The 19,305-nt window shown below is 43.2% G+C and overlaps 1 protein-coding gene across 1 annotated transcript; it reads left to right on the top strand.

The window, feature by feature from the left end:
• The first annotated feature begins 11,105 nt into the window (after nt 1–11,105).
• LOC101777634 lies at nt 11,106–18,125 on the top strand. Its single transcript, XM_004955954.3, has 5 exons — nt 11,106–11,788; nt 12,774–12,891; nt 15,565–15,917; nt 16,001–16,099; nt 16,516–18,125. The coding sequence occupies exons 1-5, from the start codon at nt 11,139–11,141 to the stop codon at nt 17,663–17,665; spliced, it is 2,370 nt and encodes a 789-aa protein (XP_004956011.2). The 5' UTR covers nt 11,106–11,138; the 3' UTR covers nt 17,666–18,125.
• Nucleotides 18,126–19,305: the final 1,180 nt, after the last annotated feature.

Here is a 19,305-nt window from a genome sequence, read left to right as displayed (position 1 = left end):
TATCGAAAGACAAGAATTAAATTGTTGTGATCTTATTTATGTTATCTCTGTTTATGATCCTGTTTAATGTGAGTGGTATAAACTTCCATGTAGTAAATGCTAATAAAATTTGACCAACTAAAAAAATACTAACATGCTACTAAAACCTTAGCCTATCCTTGATTGGCCTTACACTACATATTCCCCACGCTTGCTAAGTACTAACCATAAGTGGACTCACCGTTGCTAAACCCGCTGCTCAGAACAAGTCAACACTGTGGAGGTTCTACAAGATTGGGAGGAGTACTAGGCGTACGTTTCTCCAGTCAGCTGCCTATGGAGTCATCGTGCTTATTAAAGATCCGTTGCGTTAATAATAAACTTTTGTGTTATTCGATTTAAAGTCTACCGGTCATGTAATAATGTTATACTCTCTTTACGCTATGGCATTGACTTTGATATTCACTGAAGTTGTCGCATGTGTGTAATTTGATCATGACGCACATGTGATTTATGCATTCGGTTTTGCCTTTAGAACCGGGAGTGACAGAAGTGTTATCAGAGCCGTGTTGACTGCAGGACGTAAGCCTAGTTTAGAAAATGGTTGAAAATAAGGACTATAATATTTTAGAAGTCATTCTTAATTGAAACTTGTTTTAAGAAAAAAAAACTACTTTAATTTTGTTCTTGCTTTTACTTCATCCTTTTTGCTTTATTTGATCTTTTATCAAAATTTTAATTTATTTTATTTTTCTCTTTATTTTTAGATAGCCCGCACCAAACACACTGCCTGCAAGAGTGCTATTCCCCAGTATCATCCTCAGGAGCCCGTGCAAGGAGCCAAAGCACCTCCTTATTTTTTCTACCACCCTAGCGACGATTCTGAGGAGGATCCAGTTCCACTGGAAGCGGAGGAGGAGCCGGAGTTTGAGGACCTGGAGATCGTCCATGACGAGCCTGCATCTGCACTAGCTCCAGCGCCTGCACCAGCTCCAGCTCCAGCGCCTGCACCAGCCCCAGCTCCAGCACCTGCACCAGGGCCTGATCTAGAGGGTGACCCCGAAGATGCTCCAGTTGGGGATGAGGATGTGCCAGACATAGTGCCAGATGTATGGAATATGGAGATACGGGATGAGTTGGAGGAAGGCATGGGGGAAGGCATTCCCATGCCTGATAAGTTAAGGAGGACTTGGATCAGCTTAGGGAAAGTCTTCAAGCCGGAATACAATTGTAAGCAGTACACTCACCCCCACTATGATACATACTGGGAGGTGGTAGTGTCCCTCTACGAGAAGGTGGGTGAAGGATGGAGGGTGGTGTCTGCTCACCCTGATGTGGCTCAAAGGGAAACCATGGAGGCAGGGATCACTGAGTCTGCTAGGAGGGCACTCTATGTCCTCTCACATGGGGCACACCACCAGTTGGAGGATAGCTATCACTGGTACATCCCCTACAGAGCCAGTGGCGAAGCTAAGACGTACATCGCCCCAGTCACTGGAGATTGCACCTGTGACTGTACTGTAGAGCTTAGTGAGTTGTTGGCTGCCACCAACACTGCTTTGGATGACGCCAACAACACTATCCATAAGGCTCAGGTGGAACTGCAGGAACTCAGGAATGAGAGAGACAGACTGGCTGCTATTGTGGATGGAAGAGATCCCCCAGGAAGTCCCGAGACGGAGTTCCCACCGCTGTCACCATCCCCAAAGAGGCCATGCTACAATGAGCCAGATGCCCGCACCATAGGAGTTCCAGTTTAATTTTAATGTAATCGTTAGCATCGTGCTCCGTTAGTTAAGTGTGCTTAGTTTAGAGTGTGCTTGAATTGTTTGTCATTATGAACAATGTTTGAGTCGTTTCTTTGTAATGAGTGCGGTGTGTTGTGGAGTAATTGCCACAACGACATTGATTTATAGAAATAAATTTTTCTTAGTTTGGGGCTTAATTCTGTTTCAATCAATCATAATCTTGCAATCATGTTCTTCCATTCGATCTATATCTACCTATCATGCAAATGACAATGGAACCAAATCTGCTCGCGCTGCTCTCTGACATAGTGGTTCTGTTTTGATTAAAACTCAAACTACAGAACTCCGATTGAGGTAAATTCGGTTGGGTTAGCTTCAAAAACTTTGTGGGTTAATTTCTGTTAAAATTTCAGAATTTTTGGACACTTTGGCAGGGAGATATATAAGAAATTGTGGAGTAATCAAAATCTGTTACAGAAACCTGACACAGTCAACTTGTTTAAGTTATATCTTGAGTTCTAGACATCCAATTGAGATGATTCTAGTTGGGTTGGGTTCATAACCTTGTTTAGTATGACCTAGAAACTTTTCATGAATTTTGGACACCCTGACCGAGAATTGATTCATTAGAACAAACAGAAACTATTTAAACTGGATTCATATCGCTTTGACTTTTGGATTATCTTTTGTACATCAATCTAAATCTTATATTCCTAACGATAAGATGGTGAACACCAGGTCCGGATCAAGAGTTGACCAGCCTGCACAGCCTCGTTGAAGGAGCAACAACAGCAACACCAACCCCGCTCCTCAACCGAACCAAGAAGTACCTGCCGGGATGGAACAGTTCCTTGCAGCACAGACCCAACTCCTCACGAACATGGCCAACACCATGGCAGCCATGCAGGCTCAGCTCAACCACAATAACAATAATAGTAACAGCAACAATCAGTAGCAGCCACCAAAAGACAAGCGTCGGAAGTTTATGAGCCACAGGCCCCGACATTTTCCCACTCTACTAACCCGCTTTTTGCTAATGACTAGCTGAAGGAAGTAGAGAAAATTCTCACCTCACTCAGTGCACCGACAGGGAGAAGGTCCTGTATGCTTCAGGATGACTGGAGGGATCTGCTGCAGACTGGTGGGATGCTTACACCATCGCACACGCTAATGCTGATGCTATCACCTGGCTGAAATTCAAGAATAGCTTTAGGAATCACTACATTCCTGCTAGTCTTATGAAGCTAAATAAGAAGGAGTTCCTTACTCTCAAGCAGGGGACAATGTCCGTGAGTGAATACAGGGACAAATTTTTCCAGTTGTCCCGTTATGCACCAGAAGATGTGGCTGATGATGACAAGAAGTAGGAGCTGTTCCTGGAGGGACTGATTGGACCACTCCAGTATCAGCTGATGTCCCACACCTTCCCGTCCTTCCAGAAGCTATTGGACAAGGCTATTGTCTTGGAGCACAAGCGCAGCGAGCTGGGTGAGATCAAGACGAAGTTTGTCTCACAAGGACAGTCTGGGAGCAACACCGGCCCCCGCTTCGCTCCACCACAAGGGACACCACTCCGCCTCATGGGCCCGAGTGGAAACTTTGGGCAGCATCAGTTCCCGCACCCGGTACAGTAGTTCCAGCACCCTATTCAGCAGCTCCAACGCCTAGTACAGCAGACTCCGCGCCTCATTTTCCCACACAATCGCCAGTACCGTCCTGCAGGCACTCTAGTGAGGCCTGACACTCCAATGAGCAACACTTGCTTCAAGTGTGGAGAGGTTGGCCACTATGCCAATGCATGTCCCAAGAGAAATGGCCCAAACACTCCCGTGTAGAACAATAGTGCTCCTAGGCAGAACTAGCAGATGCAGCAGCTGAGGAATGGGAACCAGACACCCCAAGGCAACCAGGGGCAGCAGAGCTACGCACGTGGCAAGGTGAACCACGTAGATGCTGAGACTGCTCAGGAAGCTCCAGATGTAGTGCTCGGTATGTTCCTTATCAACTCAGCCCCCGCATCAGTTTTATTCGATTCTGGAGCATCGCATTCTTTTATTACTTCTCAATATGTGGCCAAGCACAACCTTCCTATCTGCACCATAAAGCATCATATCCTAGTTAGTTCACCAAGGAGGGAGATGAAAGCATCATACATGTGTCCTAAGGTTGATCTTAAGATTATGGGAGTTGACTTTTGGGCAAGGTTGATAGTTCTGGATTCAAAGGGAATTGATGTTATTCTGGGCATGAGTTGGTTGAGTATGCATGATGCAATCATTCGGTGTGCAAAGAGATCAGTTCTTCTAACAAGTCCTGGTGGAGAAAAGGTTGAATTTGTGGCTACGCTACCTTCAGCAGCAGATTGTACAGTAAATCAGTTGGATGGAAAGGCTTTGGAGGATATCAAAGTGGTGTGTGACTACCCAGATGTGTTTCCAAATGAGTTACCAGGTATGCCACCTGACCAAGATGTTGAGTTTATTATTGATCTTCTACCTAGCACTGCACCAATTTTTAAGTGTCCATATAGAATGTTTGTTGATCAACTATAATAACTTAAGAAACAATTAAAGGAATTATTGGATAAACAGTTCATTCATCCTAGTTCATCACCATAGGGAGCTCCAGTTATCTTTGTGGAGAAGAAGGATGGCACGCAGAGGATGTGTGTGGACTACAGATCACTCAATGAGGTAACCATCAAGAATAAGTATCCGTTGCCCCGCATTGAGGATTTGTTTGACCAGATGAGAGGAGCCAAGGTATTCTTCAAGATTGATTTGTGTTCTGATTATCATCAGATGAAGATAATACCTTCTAACATTCCCAAGATTGCTTTCACCACCAGATATGATCTTTATGAATATACAGTAATGTCCTTTGAGTTAACTAATGCACCTGCCTACATCATGTATTTGATAAATAAGGTGTTCATGGAGTATCTAGATAAATTCGTTGTGATGTTTATTGATGATATTCTGATCTATTCCAAGAATGAGGAAGAACATGAGGAGCATTTGAGGCTAGTGCTTCAGAAGCTAAGGGAAAATCAACTGTATGCAAAGCTCAGTAAGTGTGAATTCTAGCTGACTAAGGTTTCTTTTCTGGGTCATATCATCACCAATGGGGGAATTGCAATGGATCCAGGCAAAGTCAGGGATATTTTGAAGTGGAAGCCACCACAGACAATCATAGAAATCATAAGTTTCCTTGGACTTGCAGGATACTACCGCAGGTTCATTGAAGGGTTCTCTAAAATAGTGAAACCTCTCGCATCACTATTAGAGAAAGGAAGGGAATTCAAATGGACTGAAGCCTGTCAAGCTAGTTTTGAGGAATTGAAGAGATTGCCTACAGCTCCAGTGCTAGTGATGCCGGATCTGTAGAAAAGTTTTGACATTTATTGTGATGCGTCTCGACAGGGCTTAGGCTGTATTCTTATGCAAGAAGGGCATGTTATAGCCTATGCCTCCAGGCAGTTGAGGAAACATGAGCAGAATTATCCTACTCATGGTTTGGAGTTAGCAGCAGTGGTGCATGTCTTGAAGATTTGGAGGCATTATGTTCTCAGGACTAAGTGCCAGATCTACACTGATCACAAGAGTTTGAAATACATTTTCACTCAGACGGATCTTAACCTGAGACAGCGTCGTTGGTTGGAGTCAATTAAGGACTATGATTTGGAAATTCACTATCACCCGAGGAGATGAAATTTGGTTGTAGATGCTCTGAGTCGGAAGGGTCATGCCAATATGGCTCTAGTTTTCCAAATGCCTGAAGAGCTGATGAAGGAGTTTGAGAAGCTTAATTTGGGGATAGTTGCTCAAGCTGAAGGGGTAACATTGGAAGTGGAACCAACTCTAGAGTAGGAGATATGAAAAGGACAACTTGAGGATGCCAAGATCAAGGAGATTAAAGAACTCATGGAAGAATGAATTTTTCCAGATTTTACAGAGGATGATCAAGGAACTGTATGGTTCAAAACGAGGATTTGTGTATCGGATGTGGGAAATATTAGAGACACCATTTTAAGGGAAGCTCATGACTCAGCCTATTCTATCCATCCTGGTAGCACCAAGATGTACTAAGATCTCAAGGAGAAGTATTGGTGGTATGGAATGAAGAGGGATGTGGCTACACATGTAGCCTTGTATGATATATGCTAGTGAATCAAGGCTGAACACCGGAGACTAGCTGGGTTACTACAACCATTGAAAGTGCCAGAATGGAAGTGGGAAGAGATCAATATGGACTTCATAGTTGAACCACCCTGTACCCAAGCCGGTTATGACTCTATATGGGTAATTATGGATAGGTTGACTAAGGTGGCTCATTTTATTCCTGTGAAGACCACTCATTCTGGGGCTAGGTTGGCAAAATTATATATGTCAAGAATTGTGTGCTTGCATGGTGTACCCGAGAAGATAATGTTCGACAGAGGTGCTCAGTTTACATCTCGTTTTTGGCAGAAGCTACATGAATCCATGGGTACAAAGTTGAACTTCAGCTCAACTTATCATCTCCAGATAGATGGACAGACCAAGAGGATGAATCACATTCTGAGGACATGTTGAGGGCATGCGCTCTAAAACATGAAGGTAGTTGGGATAAGAGTATGCCCTATGCTGAATTCTCTCATAACAACAGCTACCAAGCCAGTCTCAACATGTCACCCTTTGAGGCTCTATATGGAAGAAAGTGCAGAACACCTCTGTATTGGAGTGAGATAAGAGAGCCAATTATTTGGGCAAGAAATTATCCAAGAAGCTGAAAGGCAAGTGCAGATAATCAGAGAGAATCTGAGGACAGCTCAATCCAGGTAGAAGAGTTACGCTGATACTAGAAGGAGGAAGTTGACCTTTGAGGAAGGTGATTATGTGCATCATAAAGTATCACCTATCAGAGGCTTGCGCAGATTTAAGGTTAAAGGGAAGTTGTCGCCTTGCTTTATTGGACCCTTCAAAGTTCTAGAGAGAATGGGAGAGGTAGCTTATAGGTTGGAGTTACCCAATCAACTCTGAGATGTGCATGATGTGTTCCATATCTCTCAACTAAAAAAGTGTCTCCGAGTTCTAGAAGAACAATTACCCATGGAGGATTTAAAGTAAAGGATGATCTCACCTACACTGAATATCACATCAAGATCTTGGATACTTTGGCTCGGTTACAAGGAACAAACTGATAAAAATGTGTAAGGTACAGTGGAGTCACCATGCAGAAGATGAGGCAACATGGGAAAGAAAGAATGAACTGAAGGAGAAATTTCCCCAGCTCTTTGATAATCCATCCGAATCTTAAGCACGAGATTCTTCTTAAGGGGGTAGGATCTGTAACACCCTAAATCTCAAATTTTGCAATTTAATAAAATTTGCTAGAAATAGATTGCATGTGTTTAACAATTCTAAGGTTGCACTTCAATTTCTTATGCAATCAAATTCTTTTTCAAAATAAACTAATGAATCATAGGAGTTCATTGTTGCATTTATGCTGGTGCATTGTTTTTTATTGTTGAATTCAAATTTGTGTTTGAATTCAATTTTGAATTTGAGTTTGTTTTCTTTTCAAACCTTTTTCCTCTTTCTCTTTCTCCCTTCCAGCCGTCACCCTGTTTCCGGCCCAGCTCGGCCTGTCGCGCTGCGCCCCGCCAGCTCCCGCCTCAGCCTGCTGCCGTGCCGACCCATCGCGCGCACTGGCCCAGCCTGCTGTGGCCTTCTCCCACGTCGGCCTGCATCCACGCCCGCTCCCCGCCGCTCTCTCGCTGACCACTAGGCCCCGCCGTTATCTTCCTTCTCCCACTTGCACCGCAACCGCCACCCGCCTTATCCGCACCGGATTCAGCCCGAGTGCCGCCATGCAACCACCTCCGCTTCCTCCGTGTGCATGCGCACCTTGGCCTTATCTCCTCGGGCTATATAAACCCCTCCACCGCACGCACCAAACCCCTTCGCCCAAACCCTCGCCTCGCTCATGCTTTGCGCCGCCGCGCCCGAGCCGTGCCATGGCCCTTCCTTTTTGTCGTCGCCTCTCCGCCACCATGAACTCCACCCAAAGGTCCGCCAGGTGTTGATGAAGCTGCTGTGGGGTTCTTGTGCTTGTCGGTGGCCTTTCCCCGTGCGCCCGCACTCGCTGGAGCTGTGTCTCGCCACCGGGCTTCGCGCCACCGCTGCCGCCGCCAAACCCACACCGTCGACACCCAAATCGAGTTTGCCGCAAGCTCCTCTAGCTCCTGATCAAACCCCCGCGCAAAGCCGCGCCCAGAGACTCATTTTCGAGTTACTCAGGCGAGTCGTCGCCGCTTGCCGCCAGTTCCGCCAGCGTCGCCGAGCCATCGATCTTCTCAGCCGTCCGATCTGGATCCAACGGCCCGGATCTAATCTGACCGGGTTGGTACCGGTCAACGCGAGCGTATTGTGTCATTTTGCTAAAAAGCCCCTACGTTTCTTGCTTTTTGCGCCACAGTCCAGCTTAGTTCAAAAACCCTTAGGTTTAGGTCCTAGTTTCTTTCGCCTAGGCCCCTGAGCTTCTGCATATTAGTACTCGCCATCCAGCTTGGCTCTTTTGCGTGTTAAACCTTCAGTTTATATATGTAATTTTATTTTAGCCCTCGGTTTCTTCAAGTTTAGCCCTTGAAAGTTTTAAAACTTCGCCACCAAGCCCCTGCTTCTTGTTTATTGCATATCTTTAGCATCCGAGACCCATTTTAAGTGCTTCTTGCATCCACGAGTTCATCTTGGCGCATATTTTATCTTTTTGAGCTTGTTTTTCTCTGTTTATACTGTTTGAGTTCTTATTTTATTTCTTTTGCTTGCTTGTATGTGCTCGTGTAATCGTGTTAGAAGGACCACCGCTCAAGGGATTTGAAGCACAAGCCTTCGAGGACTACGAGCAGCAGGAGGAAGTGCAAGAAAGCAAGTTGTGTCCTTGACCACAGCTTGATCCTAAGAACTTTTACTTTCATGTTCAATAACATTTATGCCATGCACTTTAAGACATAAACATGATGGGACCTAATAAAGATTGACTAATTTTATTCCGTGCACCTTGATCAACCCAGGCTGACATAATGTTGGGTAGTACATGGTTATAAATTACATAATGTTGGGTAGTACATGCTTAGTTGCTTAACTGGGACATGGTGGTGTTAATGAACTCAATTATTAATCCTGATTTACCTTTAGTTAATGCAAGACCATTCATGCTTAATTGGAACATGGAGCGACTACCCTGAAAAACAGTACAACCACAAGAATTATATGGCTCTGTTCTTCGCTAATTAATTAGGGACTCTGGTTCGTGGTAGCTTTACCTGAAAGGGGCAAGAGGAGGAGATAGTCGTTGGTGTATAACCCGGTCCTCTTGGGAAGAGAGCTTGGCTCAGACCCTATGCCCACTAGGGAGGTTTATGCATTGTGCTGATCATGAAACCTTAGTGAGCTATCCTGGCTGGGGAAACTTTGTAAAGGTCTTGTAGCGTTCCTATGCAATCACACCTTGGAAGTGTGGTATGGTGCCTAGCTAACACCGCATGGTTGGGTCTAAAGTTCTTTGAACTTTTACGCAACTTGTGGGTATAGACGTGCAACCTCTGCAGAGTGTAAAACTGATCGATCAGCTGTGCTCACGGTCAAGAGTGGCCTAGACCCTCACATGCATAAATTATCGAAAGACAAGAATTAAATTGTTGCGAACTTATTTATGTTATCTCTGTTTATGATCCTGTTTCATGTGGGTGGTATAAACTTCCATGTATTAAATGCTAATAAAATTTGACCAACTAAATAAAATGCTGACATGCTACTGAAACTTTAGCCTATTCTTGATTGGTCTTACACTACACATTCCCCACGATTGCTTAGTACCAATCATAAGTGTACCGACCCTTGCTAAACCCGCTACTCAGAACAAGTCAACGCTGTGGAGGTTCTACAAGATTGGGAGGAGTACTAGGCGTACGTTTCTCGGGTCAGCTGCATGTGGAGTCACCGTGCTTATTGAAGATCCGCTGCGTTAATAATAAACTTTTGTGTTATTCGATTTAAAGACTACCAGTCATGTAATAATGTATACTCTCTTACGTTATGGCATTGATTTTGATATTCACTAAAGTCGTCACATGTGTGTAATTTGATCTTGACGCTCATGTGATTTATGCATTTGGTTTTTCCTTTGAAACCGGGTGTGACATTTACTTTTTGAGATTAATAACCATATATAAGTCAGTATTATATTCAAGATCTGATACCTTTTTAGCAGCTGCATGTGTTCAGCAAGAACCGTATTGTGCAGTTGCTGCCAGAAGCCACGAAAGGGCCACTGAGCATTTGGCGAATTGTTCTAGATCGATCGCGCCATTTCACAATTAATAAATATGCCATCACACTACTGCGTTGATGCATAACCACGGCATTTCCTTCTCGATAGTTCCATTCCTGAACTGCACCATTCTTTACAGTGTAGGAGGTGTAGAGACTCACGCGTACGACAACAATGTCAACCCCACCAGATTCCCTGATTGATCCTTCAGGGTTGTGGCCTCCCAAGCTTCCGCAGGTTGTCTCAGATGATGAGGAGGAGAAGGACTCTGTAGCAATGTCATCTGATGGTGAGCGTGGGTCGTCGGCCTACAAATTCTACGGCGTCAAAAGTGACGAAGACATCAGCGAAGGTGTCAACAATGACAGCAACGACGACAACGACGATGGCGACAACGGTGAAGATGGTAACAACGACGACAACGGGCCACCTAGCAAGCGCCGTCATGTGGACGGCTCGAGTGAGAATGGTGGAGGTCTCGGCTATAACGACACCACGTAATCTTCCGGCCGACTTTCCAAAGGTTGCTATATATTGTATTAATTCCAATCTTCTTTGTAAATAGGTTGTGTGTGTGTGTATATATAGATAGATAGATAGATAGATAGATAGATAGATAGATCTGTAGTCGGAATGTCTATGGACGTCGAGCAGAGGCAGTGGCCGCTCGATCTGACTTATTCATATATACTTAGATACACCGCCCTTACAGTCTGATATAAATACGTCAGACCTTTGAAGTATCCTTATGGCTATATGTTTAGATCAGGCGAAGAAGACGACAAATGCATCCACGTTTCTGTAGCCTGATCTGGCAATTGTCCAACTATTTTATTTTTTTCAAAGTTTCAGTTTCCCATATCTAAACTTCTTGTACAAACTACACGTCCAACTGCTCGTATACGTGGGAGTGTCAATTGATGAATATAGTTTGTTTATTTTTTAATAAATATTTGAATTTGGAGGGTTAGTTATACGTTATTTCTAGTAACTATTATCTTGTATGTAATCCTTTTCATATCACGTGCGACACGTCTACTGTTCTCTAAAAAAAACGGCGAGGGTTTTGGCCGGAAAACCCCAGAAGCCAATTCCCAAATGGCGTGCCACCGCCCATCGCTCCTCCTCCGCCGCCGGCGCAGCATCCCCACCCCTTCCTCCCTCCTCGTCCTCCTCCGCCACCGCCCCTTCGCCTCCTCTCCCTCCCCGCCCTCGCCCCCCACGCCGGCCTCCTCTAAGCCCCCCGCCCTCTCCGCCCGCCTCGCCTTCGTCTTCGATCAGCTCGACGCCATCGACCGCTCCCGCTCCTCCGACATCTCGGCCCGCGACGCCGCCCTCCGCCGCATCCAGTCCTGGCGCCGCCCCGCGCCGCCCCCGGAGGCATCGCCGCTGGAGGCAGAGCCAGGGCCGGGGCCTGGGCCGGAGCCGGACGAACCGAAGAAGGAAGCTGAGGCCTCGGCGGCGGCGGCGGCGGCTGATGAGGTGGGGAGGATGAGCATGGAGGAGGTGCTGCGGAGGGAGGTGGAGCTGGTGCACCCCTGGCCCGAGTGGATCGAACTGATGGAGCGGCTGGCTCAGCAGAGGTACTTCGACCTCGGGCGGGCCGGTGACGAGGCCTCGATGGCCGCTGCTGTGCCCATGGACCTCTCAGAGGTCAGTGAGGAGGCCGGGTTCGACTTCTCCAGGGACTGGACCACTGTTAAGAACGCCTGCATGAACTTTGGCCGCGACCGGTTCGACATCCTCAAGTACGTTTGTTGCTCCTAATGTTACATTTCGTGGAACATTTATGTTCCTTGTGTTGTTAATTATACACGATGCGGAAGTCAAATTCATCTGGGTGCCTTTACATGAATTATTTTACCTGTGTCATTGACTTTTGGTCAAAACAGGTTCCTTTCCTAAGGTGCTTGCGATAGCTTTGAAAAAGTTTGAAGGCAACCCATGTTAAGATAATTCCAGTCCATAGTCTTCGATTCAGTTCATTGCCATTCCAATTTTTCCATCCTATTGAGAGACCATTATCATTTGTTAGAAGCTTGTGGGATTATCAAAACAGTATCTTTATTTAGAGTTGTCAAGTGCTAGCTGCATAAAATTTGAAGGCAGGATTAGATGAAAATTTCTAGATCCATCAGATGGGTTGTTACTGTGTTCTTTTTCCCCCCTAGTTTTGATGCTAAGAAGTTACCACTGTTGTCGCTCATTGAAGTTAGATGACTACCTTGCTACACATACCTTTTTCTTCGCTGTAAGTGGATAATGATGATGCATATCCTGCCATTGTTATTCCCTTGGACGCACAGGAATAGATATTTTAAGTCGCATTTAAATTTTGGAAAGCTTCCCCTAAATTTATTGCAAAATTTGGAAATTTAGGGGTACAAGTATCATGTTAAGTTGGAAAACTCATCACTGCTGAGAGTAAATCACTATGGCCATCCGAAATCAGATATTGCTTCCTTGCATATAATTTTTTTGGTGAATCCATGACTGAAGCACATGATAATTAAATCTAAGATATATTGTATCGGAGAACCAACATGCTTTGCCCGTGCATGTGAATATTGTTATTTTGCCTCAAAATTAGTAAAAGGAATTCATTTAGCATGCCAGATCAGAAAGGGTTATTATTAATGTTGCAGCATTTGGACGACTTTGTTTATAGATACAACAAACGAACAAACAGGAGTGTGCTAATAATCATGTTATTGTTTCCTCAATCTTATGCAGGTCCTTGCCAAGGAAGGATCTTCAGATATTGGTTGGCCATGGGTGCCCCAGCATGGATGCAAAAGCGGTGTTTTCTGCAAAGCTTATAAGAAAACTTGTCCATCTTGATGAGGGTGATGTAAGTTGTATATTCTAAACCGAAATTTGTTTCTGAATGCCCAAAAATTTGCATTTCACCGCTTTGTGTTGTGTCTACCGACTTGTATCTCATCCACCATGGTCTCTAGTCATCATTGTGACTGGCTAGCACTTCCTATCATTTAATATCCATCCCTTTGGTCTTATTGACATAAGAGATGTCATTTATAGTTTATCTCTTTCTTTATCTGGAAAGTCAAGAAATTCTCATCGAAACATCGAGGAATTAGCCTCCTCCTCGAATGATAGCATAATGACTGGTCACGAAGGGTTTCGTTTTTGTAGGATGGTCCGAAAGAATAGGACAACAGTAGCCTGACAAACAGTAGGTTCAGTGCAGTTACGCCTACTTGTTCAACACTATATTTGGATGGGGGCATGACAAGTACCAGAGAATCTCAGAGAGAACATTTTTGTTATTTAATTATAATAGATGGTATCTGAGATTCTGAGTTTATGAGGGATACACGTGTTGTCTCACATTTTACTATACCATCTTCATTTCTTTCATTCTTAATGTCCGGCTGCATATTGCAAACACATTTTTATTTGCTTGTGCCGATCCTTTAAGAATTAGTTGGATTTGATAGCCCTAAATTTAGGCAAATAACTTGAAATTCCATTAGTATATGCTTAATGTTTTTGTTTTGCTTGCCTATTGTTAACATCAACAACACATTTAGCTATCTACACCCTGATCCTGACCCAGTGCTACTACTGCTGCATTGACACTCGCAAGAGTCAATTCACTAGACAGACTTAAATTCATGAAAACCTGCGATGCAATTGCTTACGCGGAAAATTCCCTCATGCTTGTGGTGTATTTATGATTTATCGTTCCTTGGTTGTAACTTATGTTACTTATACCAAAGCCACCATGATAGAGTCATCACAGCAAGAGAGTGAAGGAACTTTACATGGCGTAACAATAACTAAATGGTTTTGATACCAAATCGTTTTGTCCTGATTCCACTATCATCAAAGAGTCTAAGATTGATAAGTTAAATAAGATAATTTGAACCAGAAAAGGAACACTTCTATCTGCTTCTCACATTGAACTGGTACCGTACATGCTAGACTGCGCTGTAAAAGGTTCTAGTCAAGTAGCTGGTTTCGCCTAATGCCTAGCCGACCTAGCATACAAGATGGTGATGAGAGGGAACTGCTGAACAGGAGAGGTGAGTGGGTGGAGTGAAGGAATCTAACCATGCTGGCCATGGCTCGAAACCAACAGGTGAAGGAAGTCATAACAACCTTTGCCTCTGGCTGTGCCTCCACCTCCACTTGCTTCCTTTTCTAAAGCCGGAGCCACCCCTTGGCTTAGCTGATCTCCTCATGTTTTTTTTTCCTCGAGCACGCAGGAGAATCCTCATGTTTTCTGTCCCCATCGTATCTTGATGTCACTTCGTTGCATATTGTTCCTGTCTTTGAGCTGGCTGCGGTGAGTTCTATTCCTTCTGACCGCCTTGACAGGCTGGTCACCTAAGGTCACTGACTTGGTCGAAAGCTTTACATGAGAGTGCTTCCTAGTATTCTGAAGCCACCTAGCACCTAGGCTGCTGCCAAGGCCACCTTTGGAACATTGGTGTTAGACAAACTAAAATTCTCACTATACACAAATATGATAATGGAGCGTATTCATTTGACATTAGTTGTAGTAAGGTCATTTAATTGTTAATATGAGCTAAAGAATATGTGCTAAACAGTCCTGTTACAAAACGTCTGTATTCTTTTTTCTGACAACCTATGTCACATTTAGGGGGGAAGAGTTTATTTATTGCATCTTTTCCTGTCCTGGGAACGAACTAGCCTCCGTGAAACAAGCAGGGTAAGGCTGCCTGGAAATTCCTTTCCCTAAACCCACCTTGTGTGGGAGCTTTCAGAACTGGGTTCCCCCTTTTGTATTGCATTTTTACCCTCTACCCCTACATCAATGAAACAAGGTTATGCTGTTGTAGCATGCCAATTAGTGTGGTGATTTCTCTTTTAGTTTTTTTTCTGTGCCACCTTGGTTTCTGCACATGGCAGTTTACAGACAAGAATTGCGAAATAGAGTTGAGTTTTATTTTTGGCAACTGAGTTTTTGCCTAGTAAAGCTGCTTTAGATTCTGCCCAAAACAAGAGACTGAACTAGCTTATGTTGGTAACTCTGCGTTGTCAGATGGTATATTGCTTTTGCCTGACAAAATATGACAGATGTTTGCCTATCCCAATCGCTTTTTACCTTGTCTGACGTGCGCCTTCTTTTTGTTTGGATGTCATTATTACTCTTAACACTTTATCCCTTTTGTTTTGCTCTCTCATACTGGTTTTATTGTTAGCCCTTCTCATATAAGGTTATGAATATATAATGAGGTCTCCATTACAGTTTGGCCTTGTCATGAGATCTGAATACTTGTATTATATTTTCTCATACAGAAAATGTCATTCTTCTCATTTTTCTCTAGCTAGTGTACTGCTTTTCTACATCATCATATATAATTCAGTGTAGTATTCCGTATTTTGTAAGCATAATCAACGCAGGGTGTTAGCGCGGAGGCATATAATTTTGTTCAATTCACTTTTAGATGCAATGTCTAAGTGGACATCAAATATGGTAATACCTTTAAGAAAATCTGGCCTTCTGATTCTTTATTTTGCTTCTAATTTGCAGGTATGTAGTTCTTGTAATTTACGAAATGCATGTTCGAGGGGCTACATCCTTACACGTAAAGAAGATGAAGCTCGGACTCTTGATGTTATGCGTATTTTATTGATATATGGTTTTGATCACATAAAGGAAACTGTAGAGAACAAACCTCTTCTCAAATTAAAATCTTTGAAGACTGTTGTCCGGAAATTAATACATGAGATTGTGAAGCTGAGCGCTGTTCCTATTGATCCTAATCTTCCACCCCCTGTAATAAAGAAACCTCCTCCTAAGGTGAAGCAACCACCTCCCCCACCAAAGAAGCGAGTCGGACGTGATGATGTAGAGATGAAGAAAGGAGATTGGCTCTGCCCTAAGTAATTTAAACCACTTGCCTGTAATTTATGGAACCTCGTTAACTTGAGGGATATGATTTTTATTTTCTGGAGTTTGTTTGCAGGTGTGACTTCATGAACTTTGCAAAAAACAATATTTGCTTACAATGTGATGCTAAACGTCCCAAAAGGCAACTCCTCCCGGGAGAGTGGGAATGTCCTCGGTTAGCATACTCACCATAATTCTGTTTTGGTGTCTATTTTTCTAGCCTATTATATCTTAACTGTATGGAATGCACACTGCACTAACCCTTCGCACTTTTCAACATCTTTTGCTGCATCCATGTTTGCTAATATTTTATCTGTCCTCAAACACATTTCTGAAAAAAAAATGACTTGGTATCTAGGATGCGGTTTATTTTTCAACCTTATGGTTATCTCCTCCTCCTGGCAATTTCCAGCATTTCTTGTTACATCCATGTTTACTGCATATGGTTATCTGTAATCAATCACAACTGCGAACAAGAATGAGTTGGTATCAAAGATTCATAGTGTTTTCTGTTACATCTGTTACAATTAATTTGCTATGTACTGTTAATGTCTTCACTTATTGAGCTGATTTGTATACATGGAATTTCAGGTGCAATTTCTTGAACTATAGGCGGAATATGTCGTGTTTCCATTGTGAACATGATCGCCCTGCAGATGAGTACTCCAAGAGCCAAATGGAAGCAAAGCAATCGGCACTGCAGAAAAGATTGGAAAGACCACCACGCAAATCTGATGTTTCTAGTGCATGGAACTTTGATTTTGATGATAATGAGTCAGATGGTGCAGATGTTGCTGCATTTGAGTTTGCTGATTCATCTAAAGCGAGGGGGAGCTCATCTGTGGACAACATATCCTATAGAGATTCTACTAGGGGCTCCGAGGATGAGGAATTCAGAATGGCTGAAACAATGGGCAAGGGAAGAGATGATAAGTTCTCAGAAAGAGATAGCTTGCCATCTTCTAGAGTTGGTTTTGATGATTTTGATGATGAAGAGGATGACATTGACAGCTATGAACTTGACTTATCAAAAGGAAGTCAGACAGGTGGAGTGTCAAGGATGAGTTATTCTGATCTTGAGAATGCTTCTGATTCAGAAGGTTTGGATGAACTTGATAACGGTAGAAAGTCAAGATATGCAGCCAAAGATGATACAACAGTGTCTGCTGATGAGGATGAATTTGAGGATCAGCCTTCCCTGAGATCGAGTCATCTTGCTGATTCTTGGCATAAAACCAGAAGTCGGAGTGGTTCTAATAGATATAGAAGGGCATCTTTAGGATCAGAGAGTGATGAGGGGATGAATTCTGATCTGGACGAGGACATTGACAAAGGTCTAGGAAGTAGACGAAGCCATAGTCATGGAAATCCTGACAGAGCTTCTGTTAGGCACAATGCACTTGCCTACAGTGATGATGAACCATTTGCTGATGATATGGATTCTGGTATGGTTGATCGGTTCCAATCTAGGCGGACTAAGTCTTCCTCAAACATCAGTGGTAACTTCCGTGGCAGGAGCCATGACATGAATGATAGACAGTCTAGAGGTGATCGTTATAATAGAACAAAACGGAATGAACAATTTAACGGTTTTGATATGCATCGTGGTGGGCCGGTCTCGGATAGGGCTCGCAGGGTTAGAGGAAATCAGCTAGATAATGGTTCAAGAGGTTCACAAAGAAATGTAAGAGGAAACTGGGATAGAAGAAGTGATTTTAATGGCAGGCACTCAGGTTTTTAAATAGAACATATGAATCACATAATGTGAGTAGCAATACAAGTATCAGAAGGGGGACCAGTGAGCAGCAAGTTCCTTTGGTTGAAAAAACTGAACGGGAATTGGATTTGGAGGTCCTGGCTGATATGGGTTCTTTAGGAAAGTTAAGACTTGCTAGTCATTTCTCCAGTTTTGCTAACACTTGCAGCATTATATCACATGGCCATATATGTCTGTTGAAATCATGTTGTTTCACTGATTTTCTGAGCCAGCAATAAAGTTCAGTTTGTCATGTGAAATATACAATATGATGACCCACTGTATTTCATTTTTGGGTTTTGATTCAGTGGAATTGGGGTTTATGCTTTAGAGCAGTATCTAAACGATGGATTCATGTGTATGCTTACATCTGTTCAGTTTTTGAGTCTGGGTATTGCAATTTTGACAGGTCCATCCACTTCAGGATGGCTCCAATTTGGTTCCACCATAGCCGTGTTCCATGATCCTCCGTTCTGTGGTCATACCTCTCATCTGCATTTCCTTTTGAAGAATAGCACTTGTTTGTCTTATTGGTTTGGCATTGCATGCATCGGAGCCTACGAACCTGATTTACTCTGCTGGAGACGTGGACTGCAGGCAGGCCAAGCTGGGCCTGACTGAGCCGCTCGATCAGCTTACCTGCCTTGCGGCGGTGGATCGGGCTGTGATGCCGTGCAAGGTGTGTGTGTTTGGGTCTGGGCACTGATTTGGGTTCCGGCTCAAGTTGGGGTCCAGTTATTCGAATAGGTTTTCCAACTATAGTTTGGACAAAGTATATTCAAATTCATTCTACACTCCAAAAATTCCACTTCACTCCAAATAGAATAAGAATCATTCATCCATGCACGCTCTATTATTTAAATGCACTATTTCATTTACTAAAAGAAATTCAAAAGAGGAGAGATGCATTGACTTATATTTGACCTATTACAATGGATGGACACAATTCAACGTTCTTTTTCTTAAAAAAAAAGCGGAGCTTTTTGCCAACACTACGATTAGCTTCAATATACGTAATAACCGGATGTTCCTGGAAGGGCTACTGGCACCACTTTTAGTGCCACTCGATATCTTCTCGCCTTCACCATATTTCTTCCGGCCTTCCATGGCTTCGCTTTAGTTGATGTCTTTTTTTCCAAACACAAAGTATTTACACATATACACATACATACACTCATCCCTTTAAACACACACGCATGTACGTATATCATGTCTCTGTAAATACCTTTGAAAAGTTGGCCTGTTATTTCTGGAAGGAATCTAGGAACATGTAAGGTCAATGCTAAGTCTAAAACGAGAATAATCTAGGTAGACAAGTTCGACCACAACTCCATAAAATGTAAACAAATGAGTTTGTGCTTGGTTGATGTCTTGAATCTTCACTTGCTCTTCTAATGGTTTGAACACTTCTTTTTACCTAGTTCATTACCTTGCATCAATAAGACTGAGACATTTTATACTCACAAACGTGTTAGTGTAATCATGTTATCATTAATGATTAAAATCACATAAATAAAACATGTGCTAGGATAGTTGATTATTCAACAACAACATTTTTCAAATAACAAAACCATGAGGAAAAACCAACTCATTCAAGAAAATCGAGAAAAAAAGGACACGACAAA

This window comes from Setaria italica, chromosome II, assembly GCF_000263155.2.
Source record: "Setaria italica strain Yugu1 chromosome II, Setaria_italica_v2.0, whole genome shotgun sequence".
Taxonomy (NCBI): Eukaryota; Viridiplantae; Streptophyta; class Magnoliopsida; order Poales; family Poaceae; genus Setaria; species Setaria italica.
The sequence above is the reverse complement of the archived record's forward strand: the minus strand, read 5'-3'. Positions and strand labels throughout refer to the sequence as shown.